This window comes from Notamacropus eugenii, chromosome 6 (assembly GCF_028372415.1).
Source record: "Notamacropus eugenii isolate mMacEug1 chromosome 6, mMacEug1.pri_v2, whole genome shotgun sequence".
Taxonomy (NCBI): domain Eukaryota; kingdom Metazoa; phylum Chordata; class Mammalia; order Diprotodontia; family Macropodidae; genus Notamacropus; species Notamacropus eugenii.
This window is the reverse complement of record NC_092877.1, coordinates 240733319-240748604: the sequence shown is the minus strand read 5'-3', so window position 1 is coordinate 240748604 and position 15286 is coordinate 240733319. Positions and strand designations below refer to the sequence as shown.

The 15286-nt window shown below is 38.2% G+C and overlaps 1 protein-coding gene across 1 annotated transcript; it reads right to left on the bottom strand.

Annotated features, from left to right (window-relative positions):
• Positions 1-7850: 7850 nt before the first annotated feature.
• Positions 7851-9389, bottom strand: LOC140512779 (zinc finger and BTB domain-containing protein 12-like). Its single transcript, XM_072622127.1, has one exon. The coding sequence runs from the start codon at positions 9334-9336 to the stop codon at positions 8044-8046; it is 1293 nt and encodes a 430-aa protein (XP_072478228.1). The 5' UTR covers positions 9337-9389; the 3' UTR covers positions 7851-8043.
• Between the last annotated feature and the right edge of the window lie 5897 nt (positions 9390-15286).

Below are 15286 nucleotides of genomic sequence, written 5' to 3'. Positions count from 1 at the left end.
AAAAAATTTCTAAATCATGGTATCTATCACAACATATGAATGATTTATTAAACACTTGCTATAGGTAAAGCACTATTGTTACAAATAGAAAAGATAATTCCCTGATTTTAAGTATTTCACATTTTCAAAAAATATGAAGAAGACACAACTATATGCAGAATAGAAAGATCTCATAGTCCTTAGGATGCAACACCTCAGTAGATACTAATGTATCTTCTTTCTGGTGATTTTAATTGATAAAACAGCATCCATTTTACATGTGACTCATGAAAATGCCAAGGTTTCTGGGGCTAAGGACTTTCTTTTCTCTTTTTTTTCATATTGTTGGCTGTTGAGAACAAACTTGATGGCCCTACAAAGATTTGTTACCCAGAGTTATGGCTTATGGGGACATGGCGGGAATAGGACTGAGCTGGGGAAGGGAAAGTAGCTTTGTTGACTCCATCAGGGCCAGAGAGGGAGTTTGAATGCCTTGCTGCTTCCTTTAGATTGATTTGCTCATTATTATTTTGATAGTTGAATCAAAGTTGGAGGTTATAACAATCTCTTTCTTCACAAGAATTGCTCTCAGTGACTAAATCTTTATTTTGGGGACCAAAAGGGAAGATGTGGCATATGATGCAATTGCAGTTTATGTGTACTCAAAATGAAAAGAGAAACCCTGCAACTTTAGTAGAGTAAATGAGTCAACATGTTACTCATTTTGGTTAATGAAATAGTCTTAGATTGTTACAAAAACGTATGAATTATGAATGTAAAGGTAGAATGGAACTTTGAGATCATCCAATTTGAATCCATTGGGTTTATTTTTGTTTTCAGTCACAAAATTTCATCCTAAGAAGTGAAGTGACTTAGTCAAGTGAAGTGACTTAGTCAAGGTCACATAGATTGTTAACAGCTCAACTGACTATTGAATTCAGGTCTCTGGATTGCCATGTTAATGCTCATTTCCTTACAATATAAATTTAAGAAGTCACTAATATCACTAGCAACTTAACATTTTTATATAATGTGTACTATAGCCTTATGTTAAATAAATATATGTAATATCAATATTTTTATTTTATTTCAATAAGTTTTTGTTCCAAAAAAATCCAATTGTAATAATTTCTAAAGATACTGGAAATAGAGAAATCCTTTTAAACAAGAAACCTAGTAGAGACACATCACTTAAAACAAGAATACTTGGAAATAAGTATAAAGATCTACTTTCAAAACAAGAAGCTTTCCTCACAAAAATTTTGGTATACTTACAAACTCATTAAAAAGTCACCCTGTACAGTGTTACTTCTGAGTAAGAAACAGTTGGTATATGAAGAATGCCAAAATGGAAAAAAAAATCTAGGATTTTTGTGGTTTCAACAGCCCCTTTACTCCCTCAAAGCTTTAATGGTTTCAAGTTCTTTTATCTCTATAGCCTTGGATGTTTTGGTACTTCTGCATTCTGGGATTGCTACAACTATCTCTCCAGAAATATTTTTTTTTAAATTAGGTACTTCTCATCATTGGTTGGCAAACACTGTTATCTGGTCTTCCTTCTGCTACACATGGTAGTCTATTATTTACTGTGTCTATATTATTTATAGTATTATCCTCACAGTTCTTTCTCCTCTTCCCTTCTTTTAAGTCAGAATAGAAAAGAGATAAATAAAATCTCCTCAGTCAATTCCAATGGTCTATTTGAGTCTGGTCCCACACTCCTGCTATATTTCCATCCTTGTCAAGGTGGGAATATGTTTGCAATATCACCAAAAACATGTGTTTTCAATAAAATTAGATCTTTAATTTTTAAAAAAAGGTATATAAATCATAAAGCACCAAGTAAATGTGAATAATCATTTTTGTTATGTATGAAATTCAAAGTTTACCATCTACTTATGAAAAGTCTGCAAATATTATTTTTTTTACTTTTCATCAGTTATACAATCTGCTAGTCTATTCAGATTTTTTATATTTTTTAATATTTTATTTCCCCAATTATATAATAAAATATTTTGACTTTAAGAAATTGAGTTCCAAATTCTATTTTTCTTCTTTCCATCCCCCTGTAAGATATTCAGCAATCCAATATAGACTATATATGTCTAGTCATGGAAAAACAGTTCTATATTAGTCATTTTGTAAAAGAGGATCCAAATTAAAACTAAAAGAATAAAATAAATATAATGAAAACAGCATTCTTCAGTTTGTATTCAGAGAGTACCAGTTCTTTCTCTAGATGTGGATAACATGCTTCATCATAATTTTTTAGGATTATCTCAAATCATTGTGTTGTTGGGAATGGCTAACTCTTTCAAAATTCTTCATCACACATATGCCATTGCTGCTACTTGATACAATTTTCTCCTGGTTCTGCTAACTTCACTTTTGGTAAGTTCATGTAAGTCTTCCTAGTTTTTTTTTTTTTTTGTCTGAAATGTTCCTCCTTATAATTTCTTATAGTAAACTAATATTCCAACACAATCACACCACAGCTTGTTTAACCATTCCTCAATTGATGGGCATTTTCTTGATGTCCAGTTCTTAGCCAGCACAAAAGAACTGCTACTCATATTTTTGTACAAATGGGTTTTTTTCCCCTTATTTTCTTTGGGATATAGATTTAGCAGTAGTATCGCTAGATCAAAGAGTATACAGTTTTATTGCCCTTTGGGCATAGGTCCAAATTGTTCTCCAGAATAGTTGAATCAATTCACAACTCCACCAACAGTTCATTGATATTTGGTGGTTCAGTGGATAGAGCACCAGTGCAGGAGTCAGGAGGACTTGAGTTCAAATCTCACCTCAGACACTTGACACTCGCTAGCTGTGTGACCTTAGGCAAGTCATTTAACCCCATTTGCTTCATCCTGAGTCATCTCTACTCATCCTGATGAATATCTGGTCATTGGATTCAGATGATCCTGGAGGAGAAGTGAGGTAGGTGACCTGCACAGCCCTCCCTCACTCAACACAAAATCAAATGCAATTCATGTCATTATTTCTCTGATGGCATGGTATTCCTCAGCAATGAAGGACAACACACATTCTTACATCCCCTCCAACATTTATCATTCATTCATATATATAAATATATATATATATACATACATATATATATATATACACGCACACACACACACATAAAAATATATATGCATATATATAAATATATATTTTAAAGTAATTTCATTATGGACTTAGCTTTAGGTGGCAAAGAAATGTTTTGTATTGCAGTTAAGTGAATGTACATTCAAGGTATGAAAAAATACCATTATGAATATCACCTTATCTATAATGCTATCTAAATCTACCATGACCTTTCTTTCACTGCATTTTTGTCACAAATGTGCATAATGTTTTATGTCAGTTTTTCAAACTTTGAATCATATATATATATATGTGCATGTCCGTGTGTATGTATGTATGTATGTATGTATGTATGTGTGTGTATGTGTGTTTGTGTGTGTGCCTTTCCTCATAGTATTCATCATTATCATCTTAAAGAGGCCTATTCACTGAATGGTCATTGCCTCACTCAAAGTGAAAACTTGAAACACCTTCTTTTAAAAGGGCCAAGATCTCCCACTATGTCCTTGGCTATCTCCAGTCATCCTGATTGATACTTGGTCAATGGACTCAGATGGTTCTGGAGGAGAAAATGAGGCTGGTGATTTTACACAGCTCTCACTCATTCAAAGCTATGTCAATTATACATTATGTTATCATCTTCCTGATGTCTTCTTTCTCTTTGTGAATGAAGGAAAAACCGAAATCACATACACTTATGGCAATATACATCAGCGAATTGTTATGTTACAGCTTTTCAAGCTTCTTCCAAAATATTGACTATATAAGTTATTTTCTTCTTTTTCCTCCTCTAGTAAATAAGAAAAGTCTATAGACATTTTGGATAAAGAGTACTTTTTGTAACCAACTTCCTAGGGATGTACAAATGGGAGTAATATTCCTGGCATTTAGTCAACCTTTAATATATACCTAATTATTGATTGCTGAGTTAAAAATAGGTGATCAATACTATGAAGCTTAATGTATACTACCAGATTTCATTCCAGAGACTGCAATAATTTGTCATTGCACCAGGAATGTATCAGTGCACCTTGTTATCACTGAGTTTTAACAAAAATGTTTCTATAAGAACTAAATTTTGGGGCAGAGCCAAGATGACAAAGTAGATGGACAGATCTGTAGAAGTTCCCCCCCTATAGCCCATAAAATACCTGCAAAAAATAGCTCTAAAATTCTAAAATAGCAGAAAGCAGAAAACGACAGAGTGAAAGAGATTTTCAGCCCAAGACAGCCTGCCAGGCTGACAGGAAAAGTCTATCAGACCAGGCATGGAGCACAGCACAGTCCATGGAGCCCAGCATAGTCTTTAGCATGCAGGACCAGGAGGGACAAGACTTGAGCAGGACTTGGGGACAGAATCACTGGCAGCAACTGGAGCTCCCAAGATACTCAAAGAAACGCCAGAGACAACTTCAAAGGTCACTGAGAAAATTCATGATTAATGGTTGAGAAGGGAACATGGTCTGGCTCGGCCAGCAACAGCCACTGTAGCACTGGGGTTCATTTTGGAGCCTTTGCCTAAAGGCCCTGGGGGAATTGAGCTGCTGATCTGAATCTCAGCCCAGAGTGGTGACACTGGGGTGAAGAAGAGAAACGTTGGCTTACTGGAGGTGGAGGCAGTTGTTTAGAGGGAATTCTACACACAGATCATGGGCAGAACAGAGTGTTTTTGGTTGCTCATAGATAGGCATTACCTTGACTGTGACACCTTGGAGAAAGTGAGAACTTACAGATACCCAGAGTATACACTCCTCTTCACAAAGGACCCAAAAGTCAAGTAACTGGCTTGGGAAAATGTCCAAAAAAGGGGGAAAATGACGATACAATGCTATTTGCTCAGTAAACAGGCATTTTCTTCCATTTTTTGGATGAGGAAGAACAATGCATACCTTTGGAGGAACACCTAAAAGTCAAGGTTCCTGCATCCAAACCCTTCAAAATAAATATGCAGTGGACTCAGGCCATGGAAGAGGATTTTTTTCAAAAAAGGATTTTGAAAATCAAGTAAGAGAGATGCAGGAAAAATTTGGAAGGAAAATGAGAGCAATGCAATAAAATCATGAAAACCAAGTCAATATCTTGCTACAGGAGACCAAAAAAAAAAAAATGCTGAAGAAAATAATACCTTTAAAAATAGGAGAACTCAAATGGCAAAAGAGGTCCAAAGAGCCAATAAGGACAAGAATACTGTAAACAAACAGAATTAGCCAAATGAAAAAGGAGGTTCGAAAGCTCACTGAAGAAAACAGTTCCTTAAAAATTGGAGTGGAGCAGATTGAAACTAATAACTTTATGAGAAACCAAGAAATTACAAAACTAAACCAAAATAATGAAAAAATAGAAGATAATGTGAAATATCACTTTAGAAAAAAACAACAGACCTGGAAAATAGATCCAGATGAGGCAGCTTAAGAATTATGGACTACTTGAAAGCCATGATCAAAAAAAGAACCTAGACATCATCTTTCATGAAATTATCAAGGAAAACTCCCCAGATATTCTAGCACCAGAAGGCAAAGTGAATATTGTAAAAATTCACTGATCATCTCCTGAAAGAGATCCAAAAAATAGAAACTCCTAAGAATATTGTAGCCAAATTGCAGAGTTCCCAAATCAAGGAGAAAATAGTGGAAGCACCTAGAAAGAAACATTTTGAGTATTGTGGAAATACAATCAGGATAACACAAGACCTAGTATCTTGTACATTAAGGCATCAAGGGGTTTGGAATATGGTATTCCAGTAGTCAAAGGAACTAGGATTAAAAACAGGAACCATCTACCCAGCATAAGTGAGTAAAATGATTCGGGGGAAAAATGCTCATTCAATGAAATAGAGGACTTTCAAGCATTCTTGAACCTCTTTTGCCAGTTGAGTTAGCCTATTTTTTAAGGTGTTATTTTCTTCAGCATTTTGTGGGGTCTCCTTTAGCAAGGTGTTGAGGGCCTTTTCATGCTTTTCTTGCATCTCTCTCATTTCCCTTCCCAGTTTTTCCTCCATCTCTCTAACTTGATTTTCAAAATCCTTTTTGAATTCTTCCATGGCCTGAGCCCACTGAATACTTATTTTGGATGTTTGGAATACAGAATCCTTGACTTGTATGTATTTCCCTGAGGGTAAACATTGTTCTTCCTCATCCAAAAGGATAGGAGGTGATATCAGTTCACCAAGAAAGCAACCTTCCATGGTCTTATTTTTTTTCCTTTTTGGGACACTTTCCCAACCAGTTACCTGACTTTTGGGTCTTTTGTCAAGAGTATGGTATACTCTGGGAATCTGTGAGATCTCAGTTCCTTCAAGGTGGCTCAATCAAGTGTGTACTGGTCTGGACTCAGAGAGGGATTTTTAGAATTTTAGAAGTTACCTCTCCACAGCCACCTGTCCTCCAGTTCCCAAGTCAGCACTGGGGGCTGATTTTCAGATTAAGCTGGATGGGCAGGGCCTCCATTCAGTGTGAGACAAAGACCAACTCCCCCAGGGCCTCCACACAGGGCTGAGGTAAGACTCAGCTCTTCAATGCCCCCAGGGGTTTTTATGCTCCAACAACGGAGCTTCTGTACGGGCTGCTGCGCTGGCTCTGTGGTCGCTGCCTGCTGCCAGAGCTATGGGAAAGCCCTTCTTCCTTCCTGGCTAGCTGATTAAACCCCGTCACTGACCTTTGGTGCTTGTAGGCCAAGGGATCTGAGGACCCGCTACTGCGACTGGAGATTTCTCCCCCGAGGTGTCCTCCTCCCAGAGTCTCGTTGTGCTGCTGGGCCAAGGCTGGGCTGCACTCTGTGCTCGGCTCTGCCTCGGATGCAACCAACATTTCCGTGGGCCTTTCAGGTCACTGTGGGCTAGAAATCTCCTCCACTCTGTTGTTCTCCACTTCTGCTGCTCCAAAATTTGTTTTTTTGTTTTTTTTGTTTTTTTTAAAGAATTTTTTTTTTATTTTGTGGAAAAGCGGAAACTGAGACTTCAGATTCCAGAAAATTCCTGAAAAATATGTCTGTTTCCTTAAAAAATACCATTATGTCTCTACCATACCCTTTCCCTCCCCTCCCCAAGAGCCTTTTTCTAGGTATTTTCCTTTTCTCCCCATATCCCCTCCCCAACCCTTACTACTTCTGACTTTTCTTATTTTGCCTCTATTTGCTTTCTAGTCTACTTCCATTCTCCTTTTTTCTTTCATATTATAACCATTTGTCACTTTTTGTCTCCTGAGACAAAAGCCCGTCCCAGTCCCCTTCCCTCCTCCCTCGCATGCAAAAAATACATTCTCTACCCTTTTTCCCTGGGACTTGTTAACCTTTTCCTCAAAATAGTTGCTCTCCCAGGAATTTAAGAGGTTTCCCCTGTTCTATTACCACCCAAGGACAGGTATAGCTTTGGTAAGATACCCTCCCAATTCCCACCCACCCTACCTCAACTGAGTTGTCTTCTCTATAGCTTTCTTACCCAATGATAAAACCATCTTCTATTTCCCCTTTTTACTACTTACACCCTGCACACCATCCTCACCTCAATTATCTACTTATTCCAGAAAAGAGCCATCCCTCTTCCTGGGCCCTTTTATCCTAGAAAACAGGAACCATTTCTTTCCTCATCATCCCAAGGAATGGTTAGTTAATCTCCTCAGCAAGGTCTTTTAACCCCTTCTTATTCTCAGAGGAAGACCTGAGCTGTTCTTTTGTTAAGACCTCTGCCTGTAACCCCAAGATGTATGTTAACTCTCCTGGAAACAGAAAAGCCCCCTTCCCGTTCAAACTTCCTCCCCTTTTGGAGAGAGAATCTTTCATCACCCCCCTCTACCAGCAATCTCATCTCACCCCTTCCCCTAGTTATCCTTCCTCCAGCTAGTGGAGGAGGGCATTGAGCTCTGACACACTGGCATCAAGGACATTCTCTGCTGTGGTCTTGCCATGCTGCTCCTTGAGGTGTCGACGAATGGCAGGTTTATGGGCAAATCGCACATCACAGTAAGAACAACGGTAGGGTCAAGCCCCAGAGTGAAGGTTGAGGTGGTCGTGTAGAGTAGACTTCTGTGTAAAGCATTTGCCACAAATACCACAGGAGTGTGACTTGACACCTCGGTGAACGTTCATGTGACGGTTGAGGTTGCTGCTATGATTGAACTGCTTCCCACATCGAGGGCACATAAAGATGAAGTGCTGGGCTCTCATATGGAACACAAGTTTTTCCACACCCTGAAATACTTCTGGGTACTTGGTACACTTGATGTTCTTCAGTGGGTTTCCCACTGGGGAGCCCCCTGCTATAGGACTCCTCATGCCCCCATAACTCCCACTAACTCCACTGCTCCGGGACATAGTGGCTGCAGCTAGGGCTTCATCTCCCAGCCCAAGGGTAATGCCCTCCCCTACTTGACCTCCAGGAAACAGCAATAGACCCTCCCCTTCCGCATCTTCTGTAAGGCTATAGCAGGCCTTCACCACTCCCTGGGGTTCTGTGCTATCATCAGGGGCATCAATAGTTTCTCCAACTTCATTGATGAGGAGTCTGCTAGTCCCTCCAAGGCCAAGACCCCCTCCAAGGTTAAGGTTCCCCCCAAGCCCAAGGCTCCCTCCAAGCCCAAGGCTCCCCCCAATGCCTCCAGGGGGCTTAAGCCTCTGTGCCACTTCCAGTGCTGATTCCACCTTGACAATGCAGATATCTGATACAGCCTCATCTTCATCCTCTTCTTCTTCTTCTGCCTTTAGCTCAAGGTCCTCATCGAGGGCAAATTCTAGCTTCACTGGTCGGAGAAGAGGAGGTGGAGGAGGTGGTGGTGGGGGTTTGGGAGCTGGTTTAGGTGTTCGAGCGGGTGGGAGGAGTGACTTGGTGGAGCTGAGCCCAGTCAATCCAATCCCTCCACTGACTCCATCCTCTTTTAGGCCAATCTTGGGTTCAATGAATTGGCTCAGGGCATTTCTACATTTTTCTACCACGTGCTCCATTTGGAGATAAGAGGCAGCAGTCAGGTAGTTGACAATGTCCCAGACAGCAAACTCCAGAGCACCTGTATAGCAGGAGACGAGGAGGTCTGCCACGATTCTGGCACTGTGCATTAGCGACACCTGCAGCTCTGAACTGGGATTGAGGAGAAACTGGTCACGAAGAAATGGAGAGCAAGCTGCCAAGATAACCTTGTGGCCCCGGAACTTGAGGCTGTCGGCCACAATGGTGACATCGCAGAAGCGCTCTTCTGCCCGAAGCTGGTTCATGTTTCGAAGGGTAGCAGCCTCATGCCCTGGGAGCTGGAATCGCAAGACTTCCACTCCAGAGGCCATGGTACTGGGTGGGCCGGGGGAGTTCCCTGGATCGGTTCCACGAGCAGTTTTTTTTTTTTAATTTCCCCCCCAAAATTTGTTGAGAGTCCCTCTCTACAAGTATTTTATGGGCTGTGGGGTGGACCCTGTGTAAGTGTGTCTTTCTAGTCTCCCATCTGGACTCCTCTTTCAAGCATTCTTGATGAAAAGGCCAGAGTTGAAGAGAAAATTTGACTTTCCAATACCAAGATCAAGGGAAGCATGCAAAGGTAAACAAGAAAGAGAAATTATAAGGGACTTACTGAAGTTGAACTGCTTTATTCCTACATGGAAAGATAATATTTGCAACACTTGAAGCTTTTCTCAGTATTTGTGTAGTTGGAGCAATTATACACATACTCATACATATGTATATGCATGTATATATAGACAGGACAGAGTGAGTTGAATAAGAAGGGGTGACATCTATAAAATGAAAAGTAAAGGGTGAGAGAGGAATATATTTGGAGGAGAAAGGGAAAGATGGAACGGGGCATGATATCTCTCATGAAAGAGGCAAGAAAAAGGTTTTTCAAAGGAGGGAATAAGAGGGGAGTTGAGAGGATAAAAGTGAATCTTACTGTCATCACTTTTGGCTTAAGAAGGGAATAAGAGGCACACTGAAATTGATATGAAAATCTATCTTACACTACAGGAAACTAAGGGAGAAGAAATTAAGTGGGGTGAGGCGGTTGATAGGAAAAGGGCAAAAGGGAGGAGGGAGTAAGTAGAAATAAACACATTTGGGGAATTACCAGGTCAAAAGAGAGAATAGAATAAATGTGGGGCAGGATAGGATGGAGGGAAATATAGTTAATCTTACACAACATGAGTATTTACTCCAATTTATTTATTTAGTTTTAATTTTCAGCATTCATATCCACAAAATTTTGAGTTCCAAATTTTCTCTTCATCTCTCCCCTTCTCCCATGCCAAAACAATGTGTAGTCTGATTACCTCTTCCCCAAATCTACCCTCACTTCTATCACACCCCTCCCTTCCCTTATCATCTTCTTTCTTTTCTTGTAGGGCAAAATAGATTTAAATACTCCATTATCTGTACTTGTTATTTCCCAGTTACATTCAGAGACAATCCTCAGCATTCTTTCCAAAAACTTTGAGTTCTAACTTCTCTCCCTTCCTCTCTCCCAACCCATCCCCACTGTGAAGGCAAGTAATTCAATATGACTACACACACACACACACACACACACACACACACACACACACACACACACACATATACACATACACACATAGACATAGATATGTATATATGAATATATGCATGTATGTGTATGTATATATGTGTGTGTGTGTAGTTTTGCTAAAGACTTCCATAATAGTATTGTTGTGAAATACCACCTATATGTCCCTCCATCCTATCCCACCCTGCATTTATTCTCTTCTCTCTTTTGACCTTGTCCTTCCCCAAATGTGTTTGCTTCTACTTATCCTCTCCTCCCATTTGCCCTCCCTTTTATCATCCACCACACCCCACTTAATCCCTTTCTCCCCTGCTTTCCTGTAATGTAAGATATTTTCATACCAATTTGGGTGTGCATGTTATTCCCTCCTCAAGCCAAATGTAATGACAGTAAGTTGAACTTTTTCCCTCTTAACTCCACTTTTTCCCCTCCATTGAAAAAACTTTTTCTTGCTTTTTTATGAGAGATAATTTTCCCCATTCCTTTTCTCCCTGTCTCCTCCCAACATGTTCCTCTCTCATCCATTAGTTTTATTTATTTAGATATCATCCTTTCCTATTCAGCTCATCCTATGCCTTCTGTATATGTATAGTGCCTCCAACTACTCAAATACTGAGAAAAGTTTCAAGAGTAAAGAATGGTATCTTAGAAATGTAAATAGTTCATTTTTACTAAGTCCCTTGTGATTTCTCTTTCCTGTTTACCTTTTCATGTTTCTCTTGATTCTTGTGTTTGAAGGTCCAATTTTTTATTCAGCTCTGGTGTTTTCATCTAGAATCGTTGAAAGTTCATGCTTTCATTGAATGACCATTTTTCCCTTGAAGTATTACACTCTGTTTTGCTGGGTAGGTGATTCTTGGTTTAAGTCCTAGTTCCATTTACTTCTGGAATATCATATTGCAATCCCTTCAGTCTCATAACATAGAAGTTGCCGGATCCTGTGTTATCCTGATTGTATTTCCACAATAATCGAATTTCTACCTTCTGGGTGCTTGCAATATTTTCTTCTTCACCTGGAAACTCTGGAATTTGGCTACAATATTCCTAGGAGTTTTTCTTCTTGGATCTCTTTCAGGAGGTGATTGGCGAGTTCTTTCAATATATATTTTAGACTCTGGTTCCAGAATATCAGGGTAGTTTTCCTTGATAATTAAATGAAAGATGATGTCTAGGCTATTTTTCTCGTTGTGGTTTTGAAGTACTCCAATAATTCTTAAATTGTCTCTCCATCTTTTTTCCAGGTCAGTTGTTTTTCCAATGACATATTTCACATTGTGTTCTGTTTTTTTTTTTTCATTCTTTTGGTTTTGTTTTGTAATTTCTTGGTTTCTTATAAATTCATTAGCTTCAGTCTGCTCCATTCTAATTTTTAAAGAACTATTTTCTTCAGTGAGCTTTTGAACCTCCTTTTCCATTTTGTTAATTCTGCTTTTTAATGCATTCTTCTCCTCATTGATTTTTTGGGCCTTTTTTGTCATTTGATTTAGTTTATTTTTTAAAGTGTTAATTTTTTCAGCACTTTTTGGGTCTCCTTTAGAAAGCCGTTCACTCTCTTTTCATAATTTTCTAGCAATTCTCTCATTTCTCCTCCCAACCTTTCCTTCACTTCTGTTACTTGAATTTCAAAATCCTTTTTTGACTTTTTCCATGGCCTGAGACCATTGCACATCTTCTTTGGAAGTTTCGAATGCAGAAACCCTGACTCCTAGTTCTTCCTCTGATGGCATGTACTGCTCCTCATCAGAAAGGATGGAAGAAAATCCCTGCCCACCAAGAAAGCAACTTTCTCTTATCTTATCTTTTTTTCCCTTTTTGGGTCATCTTCCTAGACAGTCACTTAACTTTTGAGTTCTTTGTCAAGTGGAGGATATACTCTGTGGACCTGTATGTTGTCAGTTACTTCAAGGTGGTTCAGTCAAGGGAGAGTAGTTTATTTCTTTCCTGGCCTGTGTTCTGTGCTGTGAGCAGGATTCCCTCTCCAGAGCCTCCACCACCTCCATCACATTAGCGTTCCTCCTCAGACCAGGGTCACCACTTATGGCTGAGATCCAGATGAGCTGCTCAATTCCCCCAGGGGCTTTAGGCCAGAGCTCCAACAATGGAATCTGCTGCTTCCTATAACAATGTCTACACCACTATGTTGCCTTCTCCCCCAAGTGAAAACGTTTTCTAACTGACCTCTGAACCTGTCTTTGGCATTTGTCAGTTGAGGAATCTGGTACCTATAGCTACTGCTGGTGGTGCCTTTAAGCCTGTTCCTGTCCTGTCCATGGCACAGTGCATCCCACAGTGAGCTCTGCTATGCTCCCAGTGTGATAGACCTTTCCTGTCAGCCTTCAAGGCTGCCTTGGGCTGGAAATATGTTTTGTGTTTTCTGCTGCTCTAGAATTTGTTTAGAGTCAATTTTTAAGGGTATTTTATGGACTGTGGGAAGAAAGCTTCTAAAGGTGCATCCTTCAGCTCTTCCATCTTGACTCCTCCCACACACAACATGACTATTATGGAAGCCTTTTACAAAACTATATATAAGAAATACAGGCAATGGGGTATAGAAATCTATCTTGCCCAACAGGAAAAGAGAGAAGATGAGGATAATGGAAGGAGGGGTGTGATAAAAGGGAGGGTACATTGGCGAAAGGGGTAATCAGAATGCATGTCGTTTTGGGGTGTGACAAGGGGAGAAATGAGGAGAAAATTTGGAACTCAAAATTTTGTGGAAATGAATGTTAAAAACAAAGAATAAATAAACATTAAAAATTTAAAAGAAAAACTAAATCTCATTTTGAAAATTTTATTTGAACTGGTAAATAATTTCAGCAACTTTTAAAAAGAAATTCAATTGACTACTGAAGTGGCTTGCTTAAGAATAAAGGTGGGAATTTTTCCAAGCATCTTATATCGAGGGAAAGCTAAATTTTGAACTATTTATTGGGTTTATCCTATTCCTTTGTACTTGCTCCTCTAGACCCTTTCATTGCTTTGATTTAACTTAGCTTGTCCTCAGATAACTGTTTAATACTTGGATTTATCTCGTGTCTTAGAATCTCATTACCTTTATCCATTTCTCTGCCTTTTTTTGACTGTCATCTCTTGTTCTTACCAGCGTTAGCTTAAATACTGGATCCATAAAATATCTCCACCCTTTTTCTACTAGTTATTATTTTTTCATAACCACACAATTTCTGGGTGAATAACATGTAGTAAGTTGCCATTTTCCCAATTGACTTTTTAAAATAATTTAACTGTTAAGCAACAAGACTACATTAGACCAACACTTGAATGATAATGATTGTGGTGGTAGAAATGAAGGTATTATGCTGATATACCTAAAAGGATATTTAGGAAATAAAAGATCAGACTATGAAGGTAGATATTCCTTATCAAAGAAAAAGTTCAATCTATATGTGTCAAATAAAAGTTAATTTCTTAGTTTGCATCTCTTCACAAAATAATGATGTAATTATTAATCAAAAAGACTGATAGCTTACTCTTCTGTAAAGATTGGTGCTATGTATTCAAAAAGTGACATTTGAAGGAGTAGCTGGGTTGAACTTTCTGCTCTTAGTATATAGAGAGGGGATAGTTCTCTGCTTTTAGCTTCTATTCTTTAAAAATTCAGCACTCATCAATAGATTTAAAGACACAAACTTAGCATCTTGCTTTGGCTATAAAAAAAAAAAAAACCAAAACATAACACCTAGGAAATGACACCATTGTACTTTAGAAAGAGTTGTTCTATTCATTTTGTTTATTTATTTTCCCATCTATCCATTCATTTTTGTCTCTATTTCTTTAATCAGAAAATATTTTATCTGGTGTGATTTCAAGAGCATGAAGCAATTTCATATTACTCATTTTCTATTGAGACTTCTCTATAGAAAAAAGAAAACTTTGTCAACTATATGGTACTTTTTGAATTCTAGCTTTGGAATGAAAGGATCAGGACTCAAATCTCTTTTCTTCCTTTTACTAATGATAAACTCAAATTGCTTATCATATCTGGGTCTTTATTTCTTCACTTGTTAAATAATGAATTTAGATTAAATCTATTATTCTATGATGCTAATTGCTAGGCGTCGAACTTTCTTTGTTGTCATATGGATGAAAAATATGAGGAAAGAAAAACAAAAAAAAAAGATGGACTAAGGTGGTGACTGCACCTTTGTGACACTATACATTATTCTCCAAATATAGAGACATAGAACTGATTCATATGCTACAAATCATGATACGGGATGGTGGCAGATTAAGGCAAACATTTCATATTTCCATTTTCAAAGCCTCTTCCTCTGTTGTTAAATGTTCTATTCTAAACCAAACTAGATTTAGTAATTGTGTACTTATTAAATATGAGACATATATTTATAAAACCAATTTTATAAGTTTAGAAGTTAAAGCTTGTGGTTATTGTTTATGTTTCCTTTTTCTTTTTTTTTTGTTTGCTTTTTTGTGTTTAAAAGAAAGTAAAATCGGGTTCATATCTTTTCAGGGTCACAAAATAACATTTTAAAAAATGGAGCTGCTTGAGTTATAGAACCAAAACAAAAGCAGTAAAGCTGTAATGTGTTTGCATTTATGTAACACCAACAACCAATGTTTATAATGGAAATACTGGCAGACTATAAACTATGGCTCAGCTAGTGGGTTATAACAAGAAATGCCTTTAAAAAAATGGAACCTGAAAAACTGGTCAGTGAAATTTATTGTTGTCTAGCAAAGTTTGC

What these genes read in the sequence shown, in the direction of transcription:
- LOC140512779 (XM_072622127.1), bottom strand. Translation starts at nt 9,336, where the DNA reads ATGGCCTCTGGAGTGGAAGTCTTGCGATTCCAGCTCCCAGGGCATGAG.